This window comes from Anabas testudineus, chromosome 8, assembly GCF_900324465.2.
Source record: "Anabas testudineus chromosome 8, fAnaTes1.2, whole genome shotgun sequence".
NCBI lineage: Eukaryota > Metazoa > Chordata > Actinopteri > Anabantiformes > Anabantidae > Anabas > Anabas testudineus.
Window position 1 is genome coordinate 1,652,148 of NC_046617.1, and position 18,179 is coordinate 1,670,326.

The 18,179-nt window shown below is 43.5% G+C and overlaps 1 protein-coding gene across 1 annotated transcript; it reads left to right on the top strand.

Moving 5' to 3' along the window:
* The first annotated feature begins 8,169 nt into the window (after nucleotides 1-8,169).
* On the top strand, nucleotides 8,170-11,724 carry LOC113163107 (tryptase-2-like). Its single transcript, XM_026361446.1, has 6 exons — nucleotides 8,170-8,236; nucleotides 8,498-8,642; nucleotides 9,156-9,433; nucleotides 10,475-10,608; nucleotides 10,893-11,065; nucleotides 11,150-11,724. The coding sequence occupies exons 1-6, from the start codon at nucleotides 8,185-8,187 to the stop codon at nucleotides 11,214-11,216; spliced, it is 849 nt and encodes a 282-aa protein (XP_026217231.1). The 5' UTR covers nucleotides 8,170-8,184; the 3' UTR covers nucleotides 11,217-11,724.
* The last annotated feature ends 6,455 nt before the right edge of the window (nucleotides 11,725-18,179 follow it).

An 18,179-nucleotide genomic window follows, 5' to 3' on the forward strand; every position in this document is an offset into this window, starting at 1 on the left:
CATCACTAAGGTGAACTTTTATCTATTATTTTTATTATTTCTAATACACTTATTTGCTGGATCAGTTAAAAGAAGATTTATACCACTGCAGACTGTAACGGTCTTGATGTTTTTATTTTTAATAACCTGGATTAACTTTCATTATTGTCCTTTTAGATTTGCTTGGAGCTGAGGTGAGGAGTGGAGAGTGCTGGCTTCAGACGGGAGACATGGAAGGTCGGGTGAACACGCAGAGCCCGAGGGAGTTGCAGGCGGACCGCCACTGGATTCACCACCTTGGAGACAGGGAAGGGGCCAACGAAGCGAGGCGCCAATTTGCGACACTCAGTCCGGAGGGGTAGGTCCTTGGCGGAGAGCCAAACCTTCTGACCAGGTTGATACAGGAGGGCAGCAGCACGGCCTTTATTAGCCTACTTCTCGTAACTACGGACAGAGCGAAGGAGGACAAATCGGGCACGCTGCCAGGCTCGGTGACATCTCCTGACTAGAGCAGAAGCTGAAGGTACCAGGGTCTCAGGGTCCAGGCTCGGGAACACGGGGGGTTGATACCCATAGACGACTTCGAATGGAGGCCGTCCGGTAGCAGAGGAGGGAAGGGAATTGTGGGCGTATTCCGCCTAGACCAGATTCTCAGCCCACAGGGAAGGATCCCGACCACAGAGCAGTCTCAGTGCCGTCTCCAGCTGTTGGTTCAACCTCTGTCTGGCCGTTCGTCTGAGGATGGAAGCCAGAGGAGAGGCTTACAGAGATGCCCAGGAGGCGACAAAACTCTGTCCAGAATCGCGCCACAAACTGAGGACCACGGTCCGAGACCACATCGCGGGGGAGGCCGTGTAGGCGGAACACGTGTTGGAGGAGTGCTTGAGCTGTTTCCTTGGCAGAGGGGAGCTTGGGAAGTGGGACGAAGTGAACCATCTTGGAGAAACGGTCCACGATAGTGAGAATGGTCGTCATGCCCTTGGAGGGTGGCAGGCCAGTAACAAAGTCCACAGAGATGTGTGTCCATGGGCGGAGTGGAACAGGAAGGGGGCGAAGCAAACCAGCAGGACGTCTGTTGGAGGGTTTATTCTGGGCACAGTCAGGACAGGCCGCGACGTACTCTCTGACATCTGCCCGCAGGGTAGGCCACCAAAACCTACGTTGCAAGACAAAGCAGGTCCTAGCAGCCCCTGGGTGACAAAAGAGGCGAGAAGCATGACCCCACTGCAAGATCTTAGCCCTGAGGGCTTCAGGGACGAACAGCCTCCCCTCAGGACAGGATGAGGGACCTGGTGCAGACCTCAGAACATCCAATACCTCTTGTTCGATGTCCAGCCTGGCTGCCCCGAGACGAGCTGAATGAGGGAGGACAAAGGCAGGTTCTTCTGTCACGGTGCTGGGATTGTGCAGCCTGGAAAGCGCATCAGCCTTGCCGTTTTTGGTACCTGGAAGATAGGACAAGGAGAACTGAAAACGGTCAAAGAAGAGAGCCCATCTAGTTTGTCTGGGATTAAGCCTCTTAGCAGTTCGAATGTATTCCAAGTTCTTGTGATCAGTCAGAACCTGGAAAGGCTGACTGGCCCCCTCTAGCCAATGTCTCCATTCCTCCAAAGCAAGTTTCACTGCGAGAAGCTCTCGATCTCCAATGCTGTAATTACGTTCTGCTGGTGTTAACCGTCTGGAGAAAAAGGCGCAGGGGTGTAACCTCTGGTCTGAGACAGAACGTTGTGAGAGGACCGCTCCTGCCCTAGTGTCAGAGGCATCTACCTCCAGAATAAACTGGAGCTTGGGATCAGGGAGAGTGAGGATGGGAGCGGAACAGAAGCTATCCTTGAGCGACTGAAATGCTTGCTGGGCTTCTGGACTCCAAGTGAAGCGAACTTTGGCGGAGGTGATGCGGTGGAGAGGTGCTGCTATGGTACTGAAGTTGCGAATGAACTTTCTATAGAAGTTTGCGAATCCAAGGAACCGTTGGACCCGTTTACGGTTCTCAGGGGTAGGCCACGAGGCTACTGCTTGGACCTTAGTGGGATCCATCTGGACCTGGCCCGCTGAGATGATGAACCCGAGGAAGGATACCGTAGGGACATGAAATAGGCATTTCTCTGCCTTGACAAAAAGGTTGTTCTGCAAGAGGCGAAGGAGAACTGCCCTGACATGGGACGAATGCTCGGTCTCAGAAGGGGAGAAAATCAGAATGTCGTCAAGATAAACAAAGACAAATTTACTCAGCATATCTCCCAGCACATCATTGAGCAAGTTCTGAAACACAGCAGGAGCATTGAAAAGCCCAAACGGCATCACCAGGTATTCATAGTGGCCAGACGGTGTGTTGAAGGCTGCCTTCCATTCATCCCCCTCTCGGATTCGCACCAAATGTTAGGCGTTGCGCAGATCCAGTTTGGTAAAGATCTTGGCATCCTGTAAGGGTTCAAAGGCAGAGGACAAGAGAGGGAGAGGATAATGGTTCTTAACAGTTATCTCATTGAGACCACTGCTCCGGCTGGAGAGGAAGAAGGACGAATCAGGCCGGCTGCAAGAGATTCAGATATGTAGGAGGCCATGGCTTTCTGTTCCGGAGGCGAGAGTGGGTACAGCCTGCCCCTAGGAGGAGTGGTACCAGGGAGTAAGTCTATGGTGCAGTCGTATGGCCGATGAGGAGGTAAAGAGGTGGCCCTAGACTTACTAAAGACTGCTTTAAGGTCCAAATACTCAACTGGGACCCTGGACAGATCAGGAAATGACTCAGGCGGTTGGCAAGGTAAGTGTAGCTCTGGAACCGCCGACCTGAGACACTCGGAAGAGCACCGGGAGGACCAACCCACAATCTGACCCGAGGACCAATCTACCTGGGGGTTATGTGTAGTGAGCCAAGGGATACCAAGAACAACAGGGTGATGGGGAGACTCCACATGGTTGTCTATTGTGAGAGTAAGGGGTGCAGTTTGCAAAGTGACATGATGTAATAGCCTGTCATTAAGGGACTGAACCTGAAGAGGCTGAGGTAATGTGGCAGTAGGTATATTATGGTCTTGAATTAACTTCCAGTCGAGGAAGTTAGCATCTGAACCAGAATCTATGAACACTGGGACCTGAAGTGAGGTGAGCTTATAAGACAGTGAGGCTTGAACCAAGGAGCGAGAAGATGAGGGAGAAGCCATGGAGCGGCTCAGCAACGACCTCCCGAATCGTGCTGAGCCCGACCTTTTAATGGACAGGAAAGTGCCTTGTGACCAGAAGCTCTGCAGTAGAGGCAAAGGTTACCTCTGAAGCGTCTCTCTCTTTCCTCAGGAGTCAAGCGAGATCGACCCAGCTGCATGGGTTCCGGTTCCTCCCTTGAAGGGCTAGGAGACAGCTTAGGCTCAGGTGTCCGCCATGACGAGGGATGAGATGACGTGATGGTAGGTCGGGAGGGACAAGAGGAACGGTTCCGCTCGAGTTGGCGTTCCCGGAACCGCCCGTCCAGACGGGTGACGAGGTCCATGAGACTCTGGAGATCTGTGGATGGGTCGTGGGTGGTCAAGGCATCTTTAATGCGATCCGACAGACAGTAGAAAGCGTCCATTAGGGCTGCCTCATTCCAACCACTGTCAGCAGCCGCGGTCTGAAAGTCTATAATGTAATCAATGGCAGATCTAGATCCTTGGGTTAATGAGAGCAGAGAATGAGAGGCCTCAACAGCAGGATTAGCAGGATCAAAAATTCTGGTCAACTCCAGCCCAAACTCCCGAAAAGAACCACAACAGTCAGCTCGGCGAGCCCACTCGGCGGTTCCCCACCGTCGAGCCCGCCCGGTGAGAAGAGACAAAACATATGCTACTTTGGCACGTTCAGTAGGGAAGGCAGAAGGTTGCAATTCAAAGACCAGCTCACACTGCGTCAAGAAGGGCCGACATTCTCCTATCTGTCCTCCATAACGTTCAGGTGGCGGTATCTTCGGCTCCCAGTCAGGTCGGTAAGTGGGCCCGGTAGATGCAGAGGTGGAGGGACTTTGCTCTGGGGAGTTAGACATGTTGGCTACCTGTTTAAACAGACGAAAGACAAGTGTACAGTGAGCCGACACTGAATTCATGGGAGACCAGAGCTTGTTCTATGCGTTTCTGCCAAGACACAGAAATTGAACTGGCTGGGTTAATTTTGGCCAGATTGTTCTGTCAGCGGCAAGTGAAACCACCCGCTGCGAGGGATGTTGAACCCAATTAAAATGCCAGTACCAGAATTCGTGGTTGAACAAGCTCTTTATTATAGATTATGAATGTATGGGTTGGAGTCTGATTGCAGGAACCGGGTAGCCAGAGTGCGTGGATCTATGGATAAAGAGAGGAGAGCTGATGATGAGGCAGGGGTAGGGAGCAATGGTGAGTAGCCTGTAGAGGCCCAGGGTCAGTGAAGACGTTAGTGTGGTGTAGCTGGTTGGATTAGGTCCTCCTCTTCGTGTGCACACAACATACAGACAATCCAAGAGAAGGCCAGAGAGAGATCCCACAGATATACAAGGTACACGTCCAGTAGTCACGACAGTCATCCACAATCCATATACAAAAGAGGGAGATCCGGTACTCACAATAGTCGTCCTCAGACAGTACTTTAGACAGGGGCAAGAGCTGGACAGCAGGTCCAAACGAGAGCAGGGGTCCAAAACCAGAAAAGGCAAAGAGAATCAATTCACGGTCTTTCAAAGGAGCAGGCAAAACTCAGGGTTGAAAATACAGTCCGGTCTGTAACACATATGCAAACAACATCACTAGAAACGCTGGAAAGTCAAACACAGGGTCAGGACAATCTGGCAGCTCTCTCAGGGGAAGAGTCAGAATATAAAGGGAGCTGGCACCAGGTGAAAACAATGAACACAGCTGAAAGTGATTGGATAATTAGAATCAAGCTGCCAGCAACAGGAAAGAAAAACAGGAAGTCAGCCACAAAACTAAAAGCAGGACAGGAAGCCCTGTAGGATCATGACAACCTCTGAAACTCTCAGATGACGTTAAGGTAGTGAAACTGCCCAGCAACAGCGACACCTTCAGCCCTTTGTCTGAGTGCTGGATCATTGGCTGGGGGAACACTGACAATGATGGTGAGTTTTATATCTATATGTACACGAGGCTCTGCAAATCTGTGTGACATTGTTATAAAATGGGACTGAATGGACCATATGTGAAGCAGAGATACATCATTACCATTAAAAAGAGCTGTAAATAATAATAAAATAATCTAAAAACTCCACTGGACCAAGCAGACCTCCTTCCAGGACTGTAGCCAGGAATACAAGTCTCAGCTGAGTTGCTGAACCACATCACATTATAGATAGAGATATCACCTCCTACACTTCTCTTGTGTCTGTGTGTCTATGCAGTTCCACTTAAAGCTCCAGAAACCCTTCAGGAGAGGAAGATCAACATTGTTGATTGTAATCCTGGTCTGTCTTCTGACTTGCTGTGTGCAGGGGGCAACAAGGGGGATGCCTGTGAAGTAAGTTTTATTAATAAGGCAGTTGAAATGCAAATTGTAAATTCTTTCATTCTGGATGTGTAACACAGCAATGTGTGGTGACAGTTTTAGTTTTTTTACTTCTTCTTTTGTTATAAATCATTTTACTTCTAATGAAGTACTTGTTGTATTGGTAATTTTATTTAACAACGCTCCCCCACCATTGAACATAACCTAAATGTCTGGTAACATCCTAACAACTGACCTATGCTGCCAGAGCCACCATAACTATTTGCAAGACAAATGATGTTATTCCATCATTACTTTGAGGTTTTTATGGTTGTTCTCAATACATTTATTTGTGTTATAATTTTAGGCTCATCATATTTGTTAATACTCTTCACTTAAATGAATACCAGATAACGTTTAATGGCAAATTAATGCAGAAAACCACAAAATTACCAAAGGTTCGTGTACATTTTCTTGCCACTGTATGTGTGTGTTTGTCGTGCTCCACAGGGGGATTATGGCGGCCCGCTGGTGTGTCTTAAAGCTGGTGCCTTCATGCAAGTTGGCATTATGAGTTATGGGAGCCCTGAAGACTGTGGTGCGCCAGGCCGATTGGGAGTCTACACCCAGGTGTCCAAGTATAAGCGTTTCATCGACGACTACATCCATCATGGCAGTGAAGCCTCAGATGACGTCTAAACTAAGACAAGAAACTTCCCCATCTGCTCACCTGATAACACACTGTTATAACTTCTTTCCTGTATTGTACTCTATTGTACTCCATGCAGTTCTTTACGCTGGTTCACATCTACTCTGGCTTGATGAACTAAACCCTTTGCATTAAAGCTTTAAAGCATTCATTTGAGTGTCTTTGTTTTGTTGAATAATTAATGTTGGCAAACTACACACAGAACACACTCCAGTCCCAAATCACGTTTTCCCCAATTAAATATATTTATTACTCTGTTTGTATACACGTGAAATTTACCTGAAGCTCTCGTACCTTTTTTAAATTCAGCAATATTGTTATTATGATATAAATGAATAAAACAATATTCCAATTACAGATTTAGGAACAGAATGATTTGGTTTGAATGTTGGGGCCAAAAATGGTGTTCTTAAAGAGTATAAGTTTCCAAGTTACAGAGGGACAATTGTTTCCTGCAATGAGGTTTTGAGGAGATATTGGTAGGCAGCCTCAGGGCAGATAGTTATTAATTCAATCATTCACAAAACAGAGAACCAAATCAAGAGAGAAGCAGAGGTCAGAGAATAGAAACACAGGAGGACCAGAGGCAGGCACCAGAGATCTCAGTTCCAAAACAGGTCGACTGGGTTCATCAGGGGCTGTTCTTATAGAGAGAGGTACAGACCCGGTATCATTAAAACATAAACTGTATATTATCTTTGATTTTTATATAGTTTAATTAGGATTTATCAGGTTACAAGAAATTCGACTTTACAGAGTGAAAAACTCTTCACATGTAGGTGGCTGTGGACCAGTTGGTTGAGCTGAGGTTGAGGTTGACTTCCAGTTCCTCCATGACATTATAACTGTGTACGAATGCACTACTTAACAGCAAATACACCATTAAACTACTGAATGTAACAAATAATCTAACAAAATAACCTGAGTTTTTAATTTGGTAAATTTAATTTCTTATAAAGCTTATAGTTAGAGATGGATCAGGTGACTCTGAACTATCTCTTAGTTCTGCTGATATAGCTTAGTCTGCTGTGGGAACTCTATTGATAAACTGAGCTCCTCTCCTCTCTCCTTTCTCCTATATTAATCTAAATGCCACCATTTCATGTCATTAACTTTGTGTCTTCTCTCTCTTTTAGTTGTGTTTCCTCCTCTCTGTCTCCCTCTCTCTTTACTTTTCTGCAGGTATCCTCGGCCTGGAGCTGTACATCTCCAGAATCCAGTTCACCTGCCCAATGTTCTTGCTGCTTGTTGTTGTTGTCTTTATTGCCTGCTGTTCTTTTCTCTCTTCTCTTTCCATTCACCCCAACCGGTCGAGGGAGATGGCCGTCCACTATGAGCCTGGTTCTGCTGGAGGTTTCTTCTTCTAAAGGGAGTTTTTCCTCTCCACTGTTGCCTAAAGCTTTCTCAAATGGGATTGTTGGGTTTTCTATTTCATTTTATTGTATAATTATAATCTTAAACCTTGCACTGTAAAGTGCCTTGAGATAACTTCTGTTGTGAATTGGCGCTATAAAAATAAAACTGAATTGAATTGAATTGAATTGAATTGAATTGAATTGAATTGAATTGAATTGAATTGAATTGAATTGAATTGAATTGAATTGAACTGAATTGCAGGTCTTATATCAGCCATACAGTAATTAAGAAACTTTATGAGATGCAGATTACCATAAATTAAATAAACAATAATAATATTGTTCTTGTTCTATTATAGGTCATAACAGGTGAGAAAGGTTTAACCCTTTGTTATGTTCTTAAAATTCATACCAGTAACTTTACATTAATAAATGTGTGGCCTTTTTTTCATTCAAGTACGAAAACCTTGTGATAAATGTAAGTTTCCTCTAAGGTTGTGCAGCAAAAATAGGACGACACGTATTATCAAGTAGTAAAACTCGTGCAAAGTAAAAATATCTTACATTTTACATCAGAGAGTTTTGAAGGGAAAAGGAAGCCTGATAAGAGGAACAATCAGATAATTTCATCTCCTCAGATGTGTATATAAAGCTGTAGCTGCCTCCTTGCACCCTGCAGATCAACTGCTACCCCCTGTCAGAGCCATGGCTTTCTGCAAACTCTTCTCTGTGCTTGTTCTGATCCACAACACTGGAGGTAAGAGAGACACTCACCATTGTGTTTGCGATACTAAATCATATTTATGATGGTGGTAGTTGCTTGACGTTTAGGTTTATATTTATACTTTGTCTTAAACAAACGCATCACTAAGGTGAACTTTTATCTATTATTTTTATTATTTCTAATACATTTATTTGCTGGATCAGTGATAAGAAGACTGATACCACTGCAGAATGTAACGGTTTTGATGTTTTTATTTTTAATAACCTGGATTAACTTTTATTATTGTCCTTTTAGATTTGCTTTGTCTTGATGCTCCAAAGGGCCGGTGGCCATGGATGGTCCACCTCAACATCACCTCTGATGGAGTCAACAGGTGGCGCTGTGGGGGCACCATCCTCAACAAACAATGGGTGCTAACTGCAGCACACTGCTTTGACGAGTAAGTGTGACAGTTTTCAGAATTCCTATTAATTAAGTTTCATGCTAATCTATCACACTTTACAACACGGAGTGAGTGTTGCTGTAATGCTGTTTCAACATGCTTAGATAAAGCAATAACTCTGTGTAATTAATATCTTAAACAAATATGGTTGGATGCTTAAAATGAACATACAATAACGTTGAATCTGAGGAAAATGTCTGGCTCTTTAGTGGTTATACACTCCACCATGTTCACCAGAGGACTTTGTTTGCTGATTGGTGTTATTAACCAGCTAAACTGAGAACTGAGAGATCTCGGCACATTACACAATATTCTGCTGCCCAGCATAGAGCACACAGTGTTTTATCTGTGTCATGCACAGAATGTATTCAGTCAAACTGTAAAACAAGACTATAACATGTCCCACATGTGTGTGTGTGTGTGTGTGTGTGTGTGTGTGTGTGTGTGTGTGTGTGTGTGTGTGTGTGTGTGTGTGTGTGTGTGTGTGTGTGTGTGTGTGTTTGTTGCCAGCACTCTTAACCCTAACTTGCGTCGATCAATGGTTTGGGCCGGCACACGTGAGCTGCAAACGGGATTTCCCCAATTTAAGGGTATATATGCTGTCTTGAAGCACAGTGAGTATCGAAACCTGGGCAACAGGTATATCAATGACGTCGCCCTGGTCAAGCTGAAGACACCTCTGAAACTCTCAGATGACGTTAAGGCAGTGACACTGCCCAGCAACAGCGACAACTTCAGCCCTTCGTCTGAGTGCTGGATCATTGGCTGGGGGAACACTGACAACGATGGTGAGTTTTATATCACGGGGCTCTGCAAATCTGTGTGACATTGTTATTAAATGGGTTTGAATGGACCATATGTGAAGCAGAGACAAATCTTTACCATTATAAAGAGCTGTTTATATATGTTTGGAGTTGATAGTAGTTTGTTATTTAGCATAAACATGTATATGTGTATACATGTATATGTTTGTGAATTCTGCTATAAACTTTCTAGACAGGAGTGCACTGAAGGGTTTTATTTTTTTTCGTACAGTGAATTAGTCATAAATCCAGCTCTGAGTTGGTTCATCAACTCAGCTCATTACATTATAGATAGAAATATCACGTCTTACACTTCACTTGTTTTCAACATCACCTCTGATGGTGTCAAGAGTGCGCTGTGGGGGCATCATCCTCAACAGTGAATGGGTGCTACCTGCAGCAAACTGCTTCGATCTGTTAGTGTGACTCTTGGCTTCACCTTCCACGTCCTTTCTAGCTCTTTTCTCAGCCCTTGGTATTTCTCAAGCTCATGTTCCTTATTCTTGGTGTTGTCATTGCTTGGGATTGCCACATAAAATATTCTTCCTGTATTTCTCTACAAATTACCATGTCCAGTTGGTTAGCTATACAGGTTTATTGGTCTGTATGTAGAATTGATCTTGTACTTGAGGGTTGTTCCTGTACTGTACAAAAACTGTCGTCGTTTTTTTGATGCCTGCTGTTCTTTTCTCTCTTCTCTTTCCACTCACCCCAACCGGTCGAGGCAGTTGACCGCCCACTCTGAGCCTGGTTTTGCTGGAGGTTTCTTCCTCTAAAGGGAGTTTTTACTCTATGCTGTCACCTGGCGTTTGCTCAAATTGGATTGTTGGCTTTTCTATATAATTCTGTATACAATTATACTGTGTAAGGTCTTAAACCTTACACTGTAACGTGCATTAAGATTACTTCTGTTGTGATTTGACACTATACAAATACAATTGAATGGAATACTTCCTTTGTGGTGTCCTGCCATATATCCAATATTGCTATATACAATATCACTTATGTATTTGTGTGTCCATGCAGTACCACTGCGAGCTCCAGAAACCCTTCAGGAGCTCAAGATCAACATTGTCTCTCAGGCAGAGTGTCAAAGGTATTATCCCGGTCTGACCTCTGACATGCTGTGTGCAGGAGGTTATGGAAGGGGTGCAGGCGAAGTGAGTTGGACTATTTAAGTCAGTGGAACTGTGACTTGAATTATTTCAGAATACAGTGGCGACTGGATGCTGGGTGTAAAATGTAACATGGACGGACCATTGTGTGGTACCGTTTTGGGGTTTTTCTCCCCCTGTTGTGATTGACTGAGACGTAGTTGTAATATCTTTAAAATTGACTTATGCTTCCCATGTGTAAAGTCAACAAGTCAAATATGCAAGAAAGACTGAAAAGTGTCCAGACAAACACACTGACTGTGTGTGAATGTGCTTGTTGTGCTCCATAGGGGGATTATGGCGGCCCCCTGGTGTGTCCTACAGCCAAGGGCTTCGTACAAGCTGGCATCATTAGTTATGGGAGCGCTGATGGCTGTTTGAAATGCCAGCCTGATGTCTACACCCGGGTGTCCACGTATCTGCATTTCATCAACGACTATATCCATGATGGCAACAGCCAAAGGTTTTAATTAAGCAAAACATTTTAAAGTTTTGGAGGTCTAAGAAGTTATTTCTAACTAATGACTTTCTCTTTTTTTTTCTTCAGTGGCTCGACCAGCTCACGGAGTGATACGTTGCAATATTGTGCTTTAGAAACGGAACGTCTGGGGTAGGCTGGTCTCGTCTAAGTAGGTAGACTGTAATTTTTAATATAGCACAATGTATTAGTAAATGCTTATGTTAAGATTAATAAATAATTAATTATTTAATAATGCATTTTTTATTAATTATCATACAACACAAAGCTTTAGGAACTCATCACCCATTGTAATTTGTGGTTTCTGACTTAATATCATAGGTTGATGGTTAAGTTATGTGTTGCTAATTTATTCACAGCTCTATAATTTTTCTTTTTATATCTATATATTAGTCTGTCATTAGCTGTAAACCTCAAGCTATTTACTGGGGAGTTTGCTTTATTGGAATTCACCCTCTCATATTGCCTTGAACCAAAAAAGATAACATCTGCATATTGTTATTATGAAGCCAAATTAGCAATGATCCTTTTTTTATAAATCTTTTAATGCTGATATATGGAGAAGTGTCTTTTAAAATAAGTAATGTGACAATATAAAAACAAATATGGGACTGTATGACTGACAACTTTGATTAACAGGAGAAGCAGGGCAAACCTACAATAATGTTTTGTGAAATCCTGTTAATGTGCTTTGTTAGACACGGCCACAATGTTCTGTCTCTCTTATTTTGTCTCTATGTTGTCTTTTGTTTGAAATATCTCTAAATAAAGTTGAAGGTTTTTGCCGAGCTTGCTGCTACATGGAACAAGCATCATGTTGGAAAGGCCAAATGGAGTCTGTATGGAATTAGTGGAATATACGTTTGAATTCATACGAAGCCACTGTCAAATAAATTATAACTAAATGTTGTTAAATGTGCGTAAAATGTTAAAGGTATTAATTATTATTATTATTAATTAATATTTCTAACCAATGAAATGTATGATGAAACAAGTAACATATTGTAGAAAATGTGACATATGTAGGATTTATTTGTAACCCAGAATTTAAAGGAACAGCATCTATAAAAATCTTTACTTCTTTTATTCTTTACTGACAACTAACTGCACACAGTCCACCTTTGGCTGGATTAGTATCAGAATACCCAGCACCACTAACGCTGGTACGTGTAATATAAGACGCCCGATATGCTGCTGATGTTCAAGCTGATTGCTAGGAGCACTTGACTTCCTTCAGAATCTACACTTTATGCTGATAAAATGTTACAGGTGCTTATTTGTCTAATTTATAAAAAATAAAAAGATAACAGTCAATAAGATAAACAAAGAGGAAGCAGAACATGATGAGAACCAGTCAGACATGGCTACAGGACATGGAACTAAGGCTGAAACTACTTATATTTAACTTGTCAGACAGCAGCACTGACGTCGGAAAGCTTCCTCCCTCTGAGATTAGTTAAACTCTTCGAATGGTTCATGGGGAATTTTTTTTTTTGACAGCTGTCAGACAATAGATGACCGTGCCTTGCCGAAAACCACCTTGATACAGAACAACAAGTTGAGCCACTGACTGAGTGTATTTCCCAAAATGTCCAGCTGTGTCACGATCCCCGCCTGGCCTGGCCCCTCGTGGTTCATTGTCCTGTTCCTACCTACTCAGTCTCTCCACTCTCCTCTGCACTAATCACCCTGATCAGCTTCATCTGTGTTCTCCCTCAGCTGACTCACATTGATCACGTCATCTGTTTCATCTGTGCACCATTCCCAGCACAGATGAGATATGTAATCTGTCCAGTGTGCTCTGGGTCAGTAAATTTGCCTTTTAGCTCATCTCCTTCACTTGAGGGCCTCTCCAAACTCCTCCAACACCTTTGTGTTTGTTTATGCAACCACTTGAGCAGGTGCCCTCCATCCCTTGTGTTGATGCCGAGCATTTTATCTCTAATTTATCTATTTATATCAATAAAAAAAAACTTCAATTAAAAACTATTATTATCATTATTATAGCATTATTATATTGCTGCCACAGCAGTAACTCAGAGCAGAGCAATCCTTAGTAAAAAGCATTACAGGATTTTGAGGGAATGGAACCAAAAACATTTTATATTTCTCAAAGTCTTTACTTAGTACAGATATATATATATATATATATATATATATATATATATATATATATATATATATATATATATACACATATATAATCTAGCCACAGGGGTTGCAAACCAGTGATTTCTGTGCCGGTCCCAAGCCCGGATAAATAGAGAGGGCTGCATCAGGAAGGGCATCCGGCGTAAAAATTGCCAAAATAACCGATGCTGTTAACCTACAGGGTGTCAGTGGAAATTTGACTACTGTTGGTCGAAGAAAGAGGGGAGGCAGAAGGGTTCGTGGTCAGAGAGAGAAGGGAAAAGGCAGGAGCATAGGTTTGAGAATAGGGACTCTTAACGTTGGTACGATGACAGGGAAAGGCAGAGAGCTGGCAGACATGATGGAGAGAAGGAAGGTAGATGTTCTGTGTGTGCAAGAGACAAAGTGGAAGGGCAGCAAGGTACGTAGTATCGGAGGAGGATACAAACTGTTCTACCATGGTGTGGATAGGAAGAGAAACGGGGTAGGAGTGATCCTGAAGAGGGAGTTTGTAAACAGTGTTCTAGAGGTGAAAAGAGTCTCAGACAGGGTGATGAGCCTAAAGCTAGAAATTGAAGGGGTGATGGTGAATGTAGTCAGTGGGTATGCTCCACAGGTTGACTGTGAGTTAGAAGAGAAGGAGAGATTCTGGAGTGAATTTGATGAGGTCATAGAGAGTATCCCCAGAGGAGGGAGAGTTGTTGTTGGCGCAGACTTCAACAGGCATGTTGCTGAGGGCAACAGAGGTGATGAGGAGGTGATGGGCAGGTTTGGAGCGAAGGAAAGGAATCTGGAAGGACAGATGGTGGTGGACTTTGCTAAGAGGATGGAAATGGCTGTAGTCAACACTTACTTCCAGAAGAGAGAGGAACACAGAGTGACATACAGAAGTGGAGGTAGGAGTACGCAGGTGGACTACATCCTATGTAGACGAGGTCATTTGAGAGAGGTTAGTGACTGCAAAGTGGTGGTAGGAGAGACTGTAGCCAGACAGCACCGCATGGTGGTGTGTAAGATGACTCTGGAGGTCAGGAAGAAGAAAAGAGGGAAGACAGAAAAGAAGACCAAGTGGTGGAAGTTAAAGAATGAAGAAACTTGTGAGGAATTCAGACAGAAGTTGAGACAGGTTCTGGGTGGTCAGGATGAGCTTCCAGATGACTGGGAAACTACAGCAGAGATTATCAAGGAAACAGGTAGGAAGGTGCTAGGTGTGTCATCTGGAAAGAGGAAAGAAGGTAAAGACACTTGGTGGTGGAATGAGGAAGTACAGGAATGCATCCAGAGGAAGAGGTTAGCTAGAAGGAAGTGAGATGTAGAAAGGACTGAGGAAAGTAGACAGGAGTACAAGGAAGCACAGCGTAGAGTGAAGAGGGAGGTGGCAAAGGCCAAACAGAAAGCTTACGATGAGCTGTATGACAGGTTAGACACAAAGGAAGGAGAGAAGGACTTGTACAGGCTAGCCAGACAGAGAGATAGAGATGGGAAGGATGTGAAACAGGTAAGGGTGATTAAGGACAGAGATGGAAAGGTGCTAACAACCCAGGAGAGTGTGCAGAAAAGATGGAAGGAATATTTTGAGGAGCTGATGAACGAGGAAAATGACAGGGAAAGAAGGGAAGAAGATATGGATGTTGTGGAGCAGGAAATAGCAGAGATTGGAAAGGATGAGGTTAGGAAGGCTCTGAAAAGGATGAAGAGTGGAAAGGCTGTTGGTCCTGATGACGTACCTGTGGAGGTGTGGATGTGCTTAGGAGAGACAGCAGTGGAGTTTCTAACCAGTTTGTTCAATAGGATTCTAGAAAGTGAGAAGATGCCTGAGGAATGGAGGAGAAGTGTTCTGGTTCCGATCTTTAAGAACAAGGGTGACACGCAGAACTGCAGCAACTACAGAGGAATAAAGTTGATGAGCCACACAATGAAGCTGTGGGAAAGAGTAGTGGAAGCCAGACTTAGGAAGAAGGTGGAGATTTGTGAGCAGCAGTATGGTTTCATGCCCCGTAAGAGCACCACTGATGCCATTTTTGCTTTGAGAATGTTGATGGAAAAGTACAGAGATGGTCAGAAGGAGCTGCATTGTGTCTTTGAAGATTTAGAGAAGGCGTATGACAGGGTGCCGAGGGAGGAGCTGTGGTACTGTATGAGGTCGTCGGGAGTGGCAGAGAAGTACGTCAGACTAGTTCAGGACATGTATGAGAGAAGTATGACGGTGGTGAGATGTGCTGTAGGTCAGACAGAGGAGTTCAAGGTGGAGGTGGGACTACACCAAGGATCAGCTTTGAGTCCCTTCTTGTTTGCTATGTTGATGGACAGGCTGACAGATGAGGTCAGGCAGGAATCTCCCTGGACAATGATGTTTGCGGATGACATTGTGATTTGCAGTGAGAGTAGAGAGCAGGTGGAGGAACAGCTGGAAAGGTGGAGGTTTGCTCTGGAAAGAAGAGGCATGAAGGTCAGTCGTAGTAAGACAGAATACATGTGTCTGAACGAGAGGGATCCAGGTAGAAGCGTTAGGTTACAGGGGGCTGAGGTGAAGAAGGTACAGGAGTTTAAGTACTTGGGGTCAACAGTTCAGTGTAATTGAGAGTGTGGAAAAGAGGTGAAGAGGAGAGTGCAGGCAGGTTGGAGCGGGTGGAGGAAAGTGTCAGGAGTGTTGTGTGACAGAAGAGTGTCAGCAAGACTCAAAGGAAAGGTCTACAAGACAGTGGTGAGACCAGCTCTGCTCTATGGGTTAGAGACGGTAGCAGTGAGAAAGAGACAAGAGGCTGAGATGGAGGTAGCAGAGATGAAGATGTTGAGGTTCTCCTTAGGAGTGACCAGGTTAGACAGGATAAGGAACAAGTACATCAGAGGGACGGCTCACGTTGCCTGTGTTAGTGACAAAGTCAGAGAGGCAAGACTGAGGTGGTTTGGACATGTTCAGAGGAAGGATAGTGAGTATATTGGTAGAAGGATGTTGGAGATGGAGCTGCCAGGCAGGAGGGCAAGAGGACGACCAAAGAGGAGATATATGGATGTCTTAACAGAGGACATGAGGTTGGCTAGTGTTAGGGTAGAAGATGCCCATGATAGAGTTAGGTGGAGAAGGATGATTCACTGTGGCGACCCCTGATGGGAAAAGCCGAAAGAAGAAGAAGAAGAAGAAGAAGATATATATACATATATATATATACACACACGAGTTTGAATTTAACTGGTAGTCAACCTTTCCAGTTTTTCACCAACTTTGAAAGATGGTGAGCAGTTCTAGAGTGAGTGAAACCCCCTGGAAGCATGTTGTCCAGATGAAGGCCGTAGCAAGAGAAGCTGAATATTGCACCTTTACATCACAAACTTATACAAGCCCCCCAAGAATGGTAAATGTTCTGCACTTATCTACCTAACTGGTACTCAAAGGGCTTTACAATGCATCTCATTCACACACAATTGGGGTTCAGTATCTTGCCCGGGGACACTTTGGCATGTGAGATGGCAGCTGGGAATCGAACCACTGATCCCACCACTCCTATGATTGGCAGACAACTGCCCCTGTGGTTGGTTGTCCATAAAAGACAAGTGATGATGCGGAGAATGTCAACAGGCAATCAGTTCAACACTACAGTTGGAATTGGACAGAGGAGAATAGGTTCATAGTTCACTTTAGTAATGAAAACAAGTTCAATTTGTGGGGGTCTGATGGGAAACATGCTCGTCGTCAAATACTGGGGAAATACTGAACCCAACGTGTGTAAAGAAGTCAGTGAAAGTTAGAGGAGGACGTGTGGTGGTTCGGGGAATGTTTTCCTCTTATACAGCTACATGGCAGATGGAAAGCAAGTGTTTAGCAGAACCTTACCTGCATTTGTTAACCAGTCAACAGTTTTCATGGAGGACACTGCCCCCTGTGTCCTGTGGCCGCAGATGTGCAAAGGGCATGTGCATTCTCTACTGACAGAAAGCTTTTCTCCATGTTACAGCCATTAATCGCTGTTCTCCAATTTTAATAATTGTATTTATGCAAAAACAAATTGTTTTTTTTTTTTTGGCTTTGGTTATTTTGTAAAACACTGTTCTAGTAGTGTGGTATAGCCACAACAAAAATTCCTTTAATTTATTATTTATTATTATTAATCTATTTATGAAACAAATCTAGTGTTCATAAGTTAATCTCCAGTGTGTGTATATATGTATCTATACACATACATGTATTTATTTTTGCTGTAGACTAAAAACCTTTAGGTTTAACATCAAAATATGAATATGAGACAAAAGATCAACATTTCAGCTTTTATTTCCAGGTTTCCAGATTCCAGTTTACGCCTGGATCTGAAACACAACTTAGAAGATGTTTGAATCCACCTATTTTTCATATAAGCAGTATTGTATTGAAAAATGTGACTCGCAGTAACTGCATTTTGGGGCCCAGCTGTGTCCCATTATACTGATTATTCAATATATAATTTATACAACAATTAATAGCACTGAATGTCTACACTCAGTTTCAAAATTTAGGTTTTGCCTGTTCAGACCAAACCACTCATTAGCCAGAAGAATAGGAAGGCCAAGCTGGAATCTGCCAAAACGTACAGATATGAGTCTCATAGATTCTGGGACAAAGTTGTAGACTGATGAGACAAAGATGAACCTTTACCAAAAAAAAGGCTGAAGTCTGGAGAAAGAAAGGATCTGCTCATGATCCCTTTTCCAATTCTTTTGGAGGGGAGTGTATGTGTATATACAGTACAGACCAAAAGTTTGGACACACCTTCTCATTCAAAGAGTTTCCTTTATTTTCATGACTATGAAAATTGTAGATTCACACTGAAGGCATCAAAACTATGAATTAACACATGTGGAATTGTATACATAACAAAAAAGTGTGAAACAACTGAAAATATGTCCTATTCTAGGTTCTTCAAAGTAGCCACCTTCTGCTCTGATTACTGCTTTGCACACTCTTGGCATTCTCTTGATGAGCTTCAAGAGGTAGTCA

What these genes read in the sequence shown, in the direction of transcription:
- LOC113163107 (XM_026361446.1), top strand. Translation starts at nt 8,185, where the DNA reads ATGGCTTTCTGCAAACTCTTCTCTGTGCTTGTTCTGATCCACAACACT. An exon ending in TCTGATCCACAACACTGGAG is followed by an intron (nt 8,237 to 8,497) that starts GTAAGAGAGACA and finishes TTGTCCTTTTAG; the next exon opens with ATTTGCTTTGTCTTGATGCT. An exon ending in GCAGCACACTGCTTTGACGA is followed by an intron (nt 8,643 to 9,155) that starts GTAAGTGTGACA and finishes GTTTGTTGCCAG; the next exon opens with CACTCTTAACCCTAACTTGC.